A 10,204-nucleotide genomic window follows, 5' to 3' on the forward strand; every position below is an offset into this window, starting at 1 on the left:
ACTGTCATAACATATGGGTCAAAACAGACTAGACAACTGTCATTAATAACTTCAATATGCTACAACCTAATTTAATCACTTGTTCAAAATGTACATCCATAATGCAATGACAAAACACATAGTAAACAGAAATGGTTGCTTCCACATGGACTTTTTCCCAACAATTTGTCTTTTCAGCATCGTGTTCTCTTCGAGTAGCAACTTGTACTGCAATTCCAAGTTCTCATTTTTCAATTCTTGATAACTGACTGGACTTGAAGTACAGTTTGAATGTGCTTCGAAAAATTTGTCGAAATCTTGTTTCCACATAAAGAACTTGCAATCGGATAACTACAAAACAATATACCAAACTCAGTTTCAACAAGAATTTAAGTTCAATCCATAAGTAAACAACTTACAGGCCATTGAGGGCAACCATAAAATTGATGACCATGTCGTATACTTTTAGGACCATCGATGCGAAGAACAGCAACAACTTCATGATGACAATACAAGTTTCCATCCAAATCAACCTTGAACAATTTAGGGGTTCGGTTCAGACTCCACGATGAATTGGAAGATGAACTCATCTCAATTAGGGTTTCTGTGGTATGAATCGATGAAATTGTGGGATGAATCGATGAATTGGGGGGAATCGGAGCATCAGCAGTGATTATGTGGGATGAATGGAGATTAGGGTTCGTTTGGGGATGTCTGTGTTATAAACAAGAAGGAGACATTACACCTCATCAGCCACGTCGGAATGTACAATCAGCAAAATGGTGCCACATCAGACAAATGACTAACCTAGCTAGTGAAGATTTAACTGACTGGTGCCAGTGCAAACAAAAAGTCAAGTTGGGGGTGCCGGGTGTCAAAGTGTTAGTTGCGGGTGGCAACGGCCAAAGGCCGATAGTTGCGGGTGATAAAATCCAATAACCCATTAATTACCGAAGCATTACTGACCGATTTTTTTTTTGAACGGCAAATTTCTTACTCCTGTTGTCTTTGAGACTTGAACCCAAGACCCACCCCACCTCTCAAGGTGTTTAAAGGTTTTACCTTTGCCAATGGACCACCACCCCATTTGATTACTGACCGAATTTAATGAGAATTCATCAACGGATATAAGTGGTTGTTATTATGGCAGTATCACCTATGAAAATTTCAATGATGGATTCACGACGGAGCTTGGCAGACAAATTACCGAGGAATTACGTCAGTATATATTTTTGTTACAATAATGAAATTACAAAGTATTTTCGTTTTCTATAAATGTAAATAAATTGTATGTGTAATATAAAAAGATACCGTAAACTAAAATAAATATTATTAGAATAAAATAAAAATACAAAATATATTTACACAATATATAATATAATTAAGTAAAGGAGTATACATGTATATACATGTATTTGAAGTGTTAGCCCATGAATCAAGTATAAGTTCGATTCATAACATAACTTTCGATATTGCATATAACAATTTATTTACTTACAAATTATTACAAAAAAAAATATAAAAAAAAGTGTTTTTTCTTGGCAAGTAAAGAAACCGTAAAGCAAAAGAAAAGCAAATGATTGTTCCATGCATCAGAGGGGTAGTTTAGTCATTTGCTACATGATCCCAATCCATGCACTGTGGCAAAGTTTGTTTCTACATGATCACCACTTCCCTTTTGTATAAATACATCCATAATTGAACCTTTCCATTGCACTCCAAAACAAACCAACACAATTTCAAAACAAAAACACTAAAATGACATCACCAACACAAAACACCACAGCAGTCTCCGCCACCGCAGCCGCCACCGGATTCCGGTGGAGTTCTCCCATACCCTACTTGTTCGTAGGCCTGGCTTTAATGCTAACCCTAATAGCATTTGCATTAATCATCTTAGTATGCACATTCAAGAAACCCTATTCTTCTTCTACAGATTCATCGGAAAACGGTACCGGTGATCGAGATAAGTCGTCGGTGCCCGAGTTTCACGTGGAACTACCGGTGGAAATGGAGCAGAAGCTTGTTATAGTCATGCCCGGAGACATCAACCCGACCTACCTTGCTAAGCCTGCTCCACCCACCGGCACTGACAACGTCGAAAAAAATGTGTAGATTTAAAAGTAAGACTAGAGGTTGTGTGAGTAACCTTAACTTTTTAGTTTTTTTTTTTTTTTTTTCATTTCATGTTTATTTCGTTTCTCTTAAAATTTTGCTTTGGTAGATCCAGTGAAGTGTAATTTTGGTAGAATTATGAAAATACAATTATTTATTTATTTTACTCTAATTCATATTTACTTGTTAAGTTTGTGCTTGTTTACTTAAAATATGTATGTATTTTTTGTTTGTTTCTAGGACAACTTTCTATTTTTATCCCATTAATTAGGTTATCAAAAATGACTTCTTGTGTTGTTTCAATAATTGGATAACCAGTAAACTTGTGCAGCAACACCACTACTTGGAAAATCCCAAACAAGCTATTTTTAAGGGAGTCCAATTAGAAAAATAATATAACCCGGTTGTGTAACCTGACCGTTGTAACTAATATAATCTCATGGTATGCAAGTTTAGTCATTAAAAAGAACTAATATAACCAAATCTTTTAGAAAGATGGTATAACCTTGTCTAACCTGACCGTTTTATGTGATATTCGATTTTTAGTACTCTTAATGGAACCCAACCATTTTTAGAAAGGACATGCCATTGTTACTTTTAATATAAACCCGTTTTAAGAAAAACTACGTTTTATTTGGCTTTTTTTTTCCGAATAATTTTAAATGTTCATCTAACCTCAAATAACTGATTTAATTATATATTATTTTGAAAGGTTTTCATTATCTCAAATAACACGTTTTTTTTATGTTTCTTCACAAAAATAGTTGTGTTTTTAATTAAAAGTGACATGCTTTTCTTTCATCATCAAGAAATTTAATCAAAATGATCAAACTAAAAAAAAGAACAAATACATCATCAACACGTTTTAGGGTCGTGCACTAAACTATAATATAGCAAATAATAAATGATCAAATTCCACACCTAATTTGCTTTCATTCTAACTTGTGTGATACTTCCGGTGCTTATATTTGTTACTATAAAAATAGGAGAGGGATATGTAACTATGGTTTACGAAGAACGAAGATGTGGGGTCTAAAGGCACTAAACGTTAAAATAAATCTAGACATTCTTGACCAAGAGTTTACCCAATTAGCTATTTTTTTTTTTAATTTCAGCCAATCAAAAAGTGACACCTAAGCCTTAATCGTCGGCGGACATTTAGCCGGCGGCTGGGAGCTTTTTAGCCGACACCTAAGCCTCAGCCGTCAATCAGCAGGCGTTTAGAAGGCTTAGTCAGCAACTAACTTGAGTGTTTGGAAAAAAAAACACCATAAAAAGGTCTATTTTGGTAAAATTCTTTGGTTAAACACCTATTTTGATAATTTTCCATTAAAATATACTTTATCAATTGGTAAACTCAACAAATGTTTCTTCCTTCTTCATAGCCATAACTTTAAGCTGATACGGACTACCAACTTTTTATATTAGAAAACAAAGATCAATAGCACTAGTTAATAATGATTCATCTTCTTTTTAAGGTCCATATGAACAAAATTGTAATAGCTAAAAATAAAAGATTTTGTTTCCCTCTGAGGGGTGGTTTGTTTATCTTTTAATGAGACTTTTAATGGTTTAGATCTTTTATTGGTTCAACACTTAATGACTTAGACTGTTTGTTTCACGAACAGATGTCTGAATGATTCAGACATTTTCCTCTGAATGGTTAAACACTATACTGTCTCTTAATGGTTCAAATCTTTTACTGATCAGCAGTTAATGGTTCAGATCACTTATTGGTTCAACACTTAACCATTCAGAATTTGTCAAACAGGCCGTAAATTAAAATTCTTGTTGACGCGTTTGACACCGTAGTTCTTTTATTTAATAAGCAAAACATTGTAAAACATGTTTATTAGTGAATGGGATAATAGATTACCAGGTTAAGAAGAGGTAACTGAGATCAAACCGATGGTAAAGTTATTAAGATTTTTAGGATGTATTTTTTTCTTAAAATTTATAGGATATAACGGTAGTGTAAAATCCAGCAAATCCTATTACTAAATTAATCCATTTGTTTATAAATATAATATATTATCATGTCACTAATGGATTTAAAGTGAAATTGCAATTATTGTCATCTATAACATGATTTTTTTAAAATAAATTTGTAAATAAAATTATTCGGCTTTTGAATTGTTGAGGTGCGGGGTAGGTTGCATCCTACTTTATTTGGTGAAAAACAAATCCATTTCTTAATTTAAAAGATAATCGTCTTAGATAGAAGAGTTGAATGTAATTTTAGTTCTTGTGGTTTGAATCATTTTGTCAGTTTAGTCTAAATGTTTAATTTTTCGTCTATAAGTCTAAAAAGGTTTCATTATTTCCGTTTTAGTCTACTGACTTAACTTAATCCATTTTTTCTATTAACGAGAAGGAAAATTTGATCATTTTATATGTAATTCTGTTAACTATAATGACAATTCGACTATATAAAATGACTGAATTGCCCTTCTCGTTAACAGAAATAATGGATGAAGTTATCCTAGTGGACTAAAGTGGCAACAACGAAACCTTTTTGGGCTCAAATACGAAAAATGAAACCTTTGAACTAAACTGATAAATTGCTCCAAACCAAAAGGACTAAAATGGCATTTGACTCTAGATAGAAATAAAAAACATTTCAAAGTAAGGATGAAGATATGATAGAAAGTTTATTTGGCTAAGAAGGCTAGTAAGTGATCTTAACCATCCATTTAGTTAATCAAGGGCTAAGATTAAATCAGGGAAATTGAAGGGAAGAAAAGAGGCGCGCGAGTTTGTTTAGGGGTATTCTAGTCAATCCAAGGCAATATTTCTCTCTCCTCCAATTCTCCCTCACTTTTTAAACGTTAATAACTCTTTCATACGACATTATTTTTTATAAAAAATTCACCAAAAAAAGGAGCGTTTTTTTATCTTTAAAACGAGTATACTATTGCTATATTTTCGAAAAAAAATTTCTAAAACCCAGTTGCGTAAAACGCAATGCAAAAAACTCAGTTGCGTAAAACGCAATGGAAAAAAAAACCTAAAAAATGACATTTTTTCTAAAACGCAATGCACCAAAAACACAAAGAAATGTCTTATTTGTAAAACGCAATGGCCAGAAAACACAAAGAAATGTCTTATTTCTAAAACGCAATAGCCTAAAAACTCAAAAGAAAATGTACTTTCTAAAACGCAATGGACTAAAAACACATAAAAATGTGTTTTACCTAAAACGCAATGCACCAAAAACACAAACAAATGTCTTATTTCTAAAACGCAATGGCCAGAAAACACTTAAAATGTCTGTTTTCTAAAACGCAATGGACTGAAAACACATAAAAAAGTGTTTTACCTAAAACGCAATGCACCAAAAACACAAAGAAATGTCTTATTTGTAAAACGCAATGGCCAGAAAACACAAAGAAATGTCTTATTTCTAAAACGCAATAGCCTAAAAACTCAAAAGAAAATGTACTTTCTAAAACGCAATGGACTAAAAACACATAAAAATGTGTTTTACCTAAAACGCAATGCACCAAAAACACAAACAAATGTCTTATTTCTAAAACGCAATGGCCAGAAAACACTTAAAATGTCTGTTTTCTAAAACGCAATGGACTGAAAACACATAAAAAAGTGTTTTACCTAAAACGCAATGCACAAAAAACACAAAGAAATGTCTTATTTGTAAAACGCAATGGCCAGAAAACACTTAAAAATGTCTCATTCTAAAACGCAATTGCCTAAAAAACAAAAGAAAATGTTCTCTGTAAAACGCAATGGACTGAAAACACCTAAAAATGTGTTTTACCTAAAACGCAATGACTAAAAACACTTCAATAATGTGTTTTTCTAAAACGCAATGGCCAGAAAACACATAAAAATGTTTTAGTTCTAAAACGCAATTGCCTAAAAACACCAAAGAAAGTGTTCTCTCTAAAACGCATTGAACCATGACAATAGTTTTGTCTGTGCTGTGAATTGTCTGAGCCAGGGGCTCTGCCCCTTGGACCCCGCTAGGGGCTGCCGCCCCTGGGACCCCGCTACCAGAGGCGCTGCCCCCGAACCCCCGCCAAGATCATAAAACACAATGACTAAATCAAAAACCCAGATCGTAAAAATGAAATTAAAGAATTTCTTACATGGATCGAAGTGATTTGTTCAACAATTGACAAATTTTGAATGATTGAAACACTTATCAGCGCTCGTATCGAACGGATCGAGTGATTATCTTCAAAATCACCGGAAAAAACGAGATTTTGTATGAAATTAAACTGGGTTTTCTTCAAAAAAAAGCTGAAGAACACGTTGATCGGGTGTTTGAATCATTGATTGGTGACGAAAATCGCACTATAATGTAGTGACTATTGAGATAGAAAGTGAAGAAATGGTTGAAGATGGTGGGTTTTGAAAATGGTAGGTTTTGAAGTTACTGGGTTTTGAAAAGGAAGAAGAAAGGATAAGATTGACTAAAATACCCTTCCTCTTTATTTTAAATTTTGCCACATGTCCTAATCCTATTGCTTCCTATCCTTCCTAGCCAAAATAAACCTCTTATTTGATCACCACCCTTCAAAGTAATATACATAAATCTATCTATACTTTCTATAAAAGGAGAAATTACAATGACATAAGAAAAGCTGATGTGTCAGCCAGAGAGGCTGTCCAACAATGCTTTTCTTATGTCATTACTGTATCAAAAACCGGAATATATAAATCACTTTAAAATACATTTACTTTCAAACCACTACCATGTATTCAAGTGTTAAAGGTCTGGCCCACATTCAAAAGGGCAAATCACTGCCCATCTACAAGAAAAGCATAACTTAGCATATGGTTCCTTTGGCAAACGTATACCTTAGCAGATGTTTGAAATTGCCGGTAATTTCAAATTTAAAATGCATGGGGATATGTAATTTGTAATCAATGCATGGTACCCACTCACTTCTGTCAATCATCTTCTTATATAAAGTGATTTATATTTTCATTTCACTCTTCAAATTTACACTCTCGTGTTCTCTGCTTTTGTATTTTCAAACCACGTTTCTAATGTATCTCTCCCTCAAATCCCTTATTCTCAATACTCGACATTTGTTCATAAAGGATAAGAGAAAACGAAAACTCTATCTTACCCACTTTCAGAACAAATTTTTGGGATATGTGGTTTGCCTTGATGATGGTAATGTGATATATATGATTATGTTTGTTTTGGTTTTTGATTTTTACTAAAGATTTTTTATCTGAGTTATGACTAAATGATGATTGTGAATGATCTGAGCAGATGATGATGATGATTGTTCTACGGTTGTTTCCAGCATCATTGTTCCAACATCGTTTAAAGTATGTTTTTTTTGCAACTCTAATTTTGAATTTTTAATTTTGAAGTGATCTACTCTAATTCTCGCTTTATATTTCAGTCTAATCACAGTTTTTTGAAATTCATACAATCATCTGCGGGTTATTTTAGGTTTGTATTAAATGAAGCATAAAGTTAAATTAAACACAAAGAAAGATTATTAAATGTACAGTTAAAATAATTTTTGCTTATGACTAAATGATGATTATAATTGACTTGGGCAGATGATGATGATGTAGAACCCACAGTAGTTCCTACTAAACGCAAGAAAGGATCTGCTACTTGTGTAAGAGAAGATTTTATTTTACTAGAGATTTGTTCTTTCCTGCCTTTTTTGTATTAAAAGAAGCATAAAGTTAAATTAAACACAAAGAAAGATTATTAAATGTACAGTTAAAATAATTTTTGCTTATGACTAAATGATGATTATAATTGACTTGGGCATATGAAGATGATGTAGAACCCACAGTAGTTCCTACTAAACGCAAGAAAGGATCTGCTACTGGTGTAAGATAAGATTTTATTTTACTAGAAATTTGTTCTTTCCTGCCTTTTTTGTATTAAAAGAAGCATAAAGTTAAATTAAACACAAAGAAAGATTATTAAATGTACATTTAAAATAATTTTTGCTTATGACTAAATGATGATTATAATTGACTTGGGCAGATGATGATGATGTAGAACTCACAGTAGTTCCTACTAAACGCAAGAAAGGATCTGCTACTGCTGTAAGTTTTTATTTTACTAGAGATTTGTTCTATCCTGCCTTTTTTTGTATTAAAATAAGCATAAAGTTTGGAATTTTGATCTATAGAATGTATACACTTGTCCACGCTCTGATGGTTTAAAACAGCTCTTTATGAAGCAAGTTGAGGATTAAGTATATGAGGATAGGGCTACTCTTCAACGGCTGAAGAAGTGTTTTCATGTACTGCATCTTGGTCTGTTCACGAGAGACCAGGTTACCAGAAACCTGATGGTAATGCATTCAGTACTTCCGTGGAGTTCATGGCGATTGTTGAAGATATACATTGAGAAGTTCGGTACTCGATGAAGTTGAGGCTAAAAGCACTAAATTTTAATCCTATTAATGTTTGTGGAGCATTTTATTTTTTTACTAATTTTAAGGTGCATAAGTATTATTATGTAATTTTTAATATCATCTGATTATTGCAGATCGGTACTTTTGATGTAGAAGTGAAATTGTCTCTGAGTCTAATTAGATTATGTTGATGTTGAATCAATTTCTGTTAGTGTATAGATCTGTCAAAGTTAAAGTTTGCCAAAAGAGAATATCTGCTCGAAATCATCATCTGCTGATCTAACATCTGCTCGAAATTATCATCTGCTCGAACAAATGTTCGCAATATCTTTGTCTGCTGGAGTTGTAGAAGCATTGTTTACTATGTAGAGTAGTGTTGGTCTTTAAATGAATAGATTTTTATCTGAGTTATGACTAAATGATGATTGCAAATGAAGCGATTTTTTATCTGAGATTTTTTATCTGAGTTAAAATACATTTAATTTCAAACCACTGCTCTATATTCAAAGATAAAAGGTCTGGCCCACATTCAAAAGGGCAAACCACTGCCCATCTCCAAGAAAGTATAAATTAGCAGATGTTTCCTTTGGAAAACGTATACCTTAGCAGATGTTTTGAAATTGCTGGTAATTTCAAATTCATAATGCCTGGGGATATGTACTTTGCAATTAATGCATGTCACTCACTCACTTCTGTCTTATGGTAAAGGCGTCTTATGGTAAATGAAGAGGTTAATTGTAATTATGATAACGTGTTTAATTTTATATTTTTTCCCATGGAAACGCACTTTTGAAATGTTTTGCATTAAATGCTTAACCAATGTCGCATCATATTCTTTAACAGTAAGTTAGTCTGACGATGTATTTAGTCATAACCGCCTTCATTGGGTATATAAAATACTTTGGGCAGAGGCTTTCATCATTACCACTTTCATCCATCTACTCAATCATCTTCAAAAGTTTTTTTGTTTATCAATATCATTACAATTTCTTTGGCTTTCAAACACGTATTTGTTCACTTCAAAATGGAAAACATTGGGTTTCAAGTGATTGTTGACGAAATTTTCACAAGGTTCTCTGCAGAAGATATTGGCTGTTTTAAATGTCTTTCCAAGAATTTTTATAGGGAACTGTCAAGTCATGCATTTGAGATGATGCATGCTCTCCGAAGTGGAGATTCACTACAAAGAAACTACTTTCCTTTAAAGACACGTCAATTGTCGTTGACGACGTGGTTGCTGGTAATTTGGATGTCGTTAGAAGCAAAACCTTAAGTTTTGCTAACAATGTGCACCCTACCTTCTTATGTATTCTATCGTCATTTAATGGATTGTTGTTAGTTTGTAATGAAGGGATTTGCTGTGACCTGATCCTTTGGAATCCAACTACCAGGCGCTATAAGGTTTTGTCTGACGACTACTTAAATTATATTCATGATCGAAATTCTGATACTTGTGGAATTTATTTTGATTAATTCAATGATCTGAAAGTGCTGAACATCAGATGTTATCGTAATGTGGCTACTGCTCGTGTTTACTCTCGACGTCGTGAGTCATGGAGAACAATAAATTTCGGTAGCGTAAATAATTATGGTTCAAGCGGTTATTCATGGTCTCCAGGAATTTATGCTGATAAAACCATATATTTCATGGTTTCAAATTATTGATATCCACTAGGTGAGAGGAACATCATTGCTTTCGATGTTCTTTTTGAGACTTTCAGAATGCTTCGTTTTCTAGAGAGCAT

General features: G+C 33.1%; 1 protein-coding gene across 1 annotated transcript; it reads left to right on the forward strand.

The window, feature by feature from the left end:
• The first annotated feature begins 1,704 nt into the window (after positions 1–1,704).
• On the forward strand, positions 1,705–2,266 carry LOC110907034 (protein GLUTAMINE DUMPER 3). Its single transcript, XM_022152067.2, has one exon. The coding sequence runs from the start codon at positions 1,738–1,740 to the stop codon at positions 2,092–2,094; it is 357 nt and encodes a 118-aa protein (XP_022007759.1). The 5' UTR covers positions 1,705–1,737; the 3' UTR covers positions 2,095–2,266.
• Positions 2,267–10,204: the final 7,938 nt, after the last annotated feature.

This window comes from Helianthus annuus, chromosome 15, assembly GCF_002127325.2.
Source record: "Helianthus annuus cultivar XRQ/B chromosome 15, HanXRQr2.0-SUNRISE, whole genome shotgun sequence".
Taxonomy (NCBI): Eukaryota; Viridiplantae; Streptophyta; class Magnoliopsida; order Asterales; family Asteraceae; genus Helianthus; species Helianthus annuus.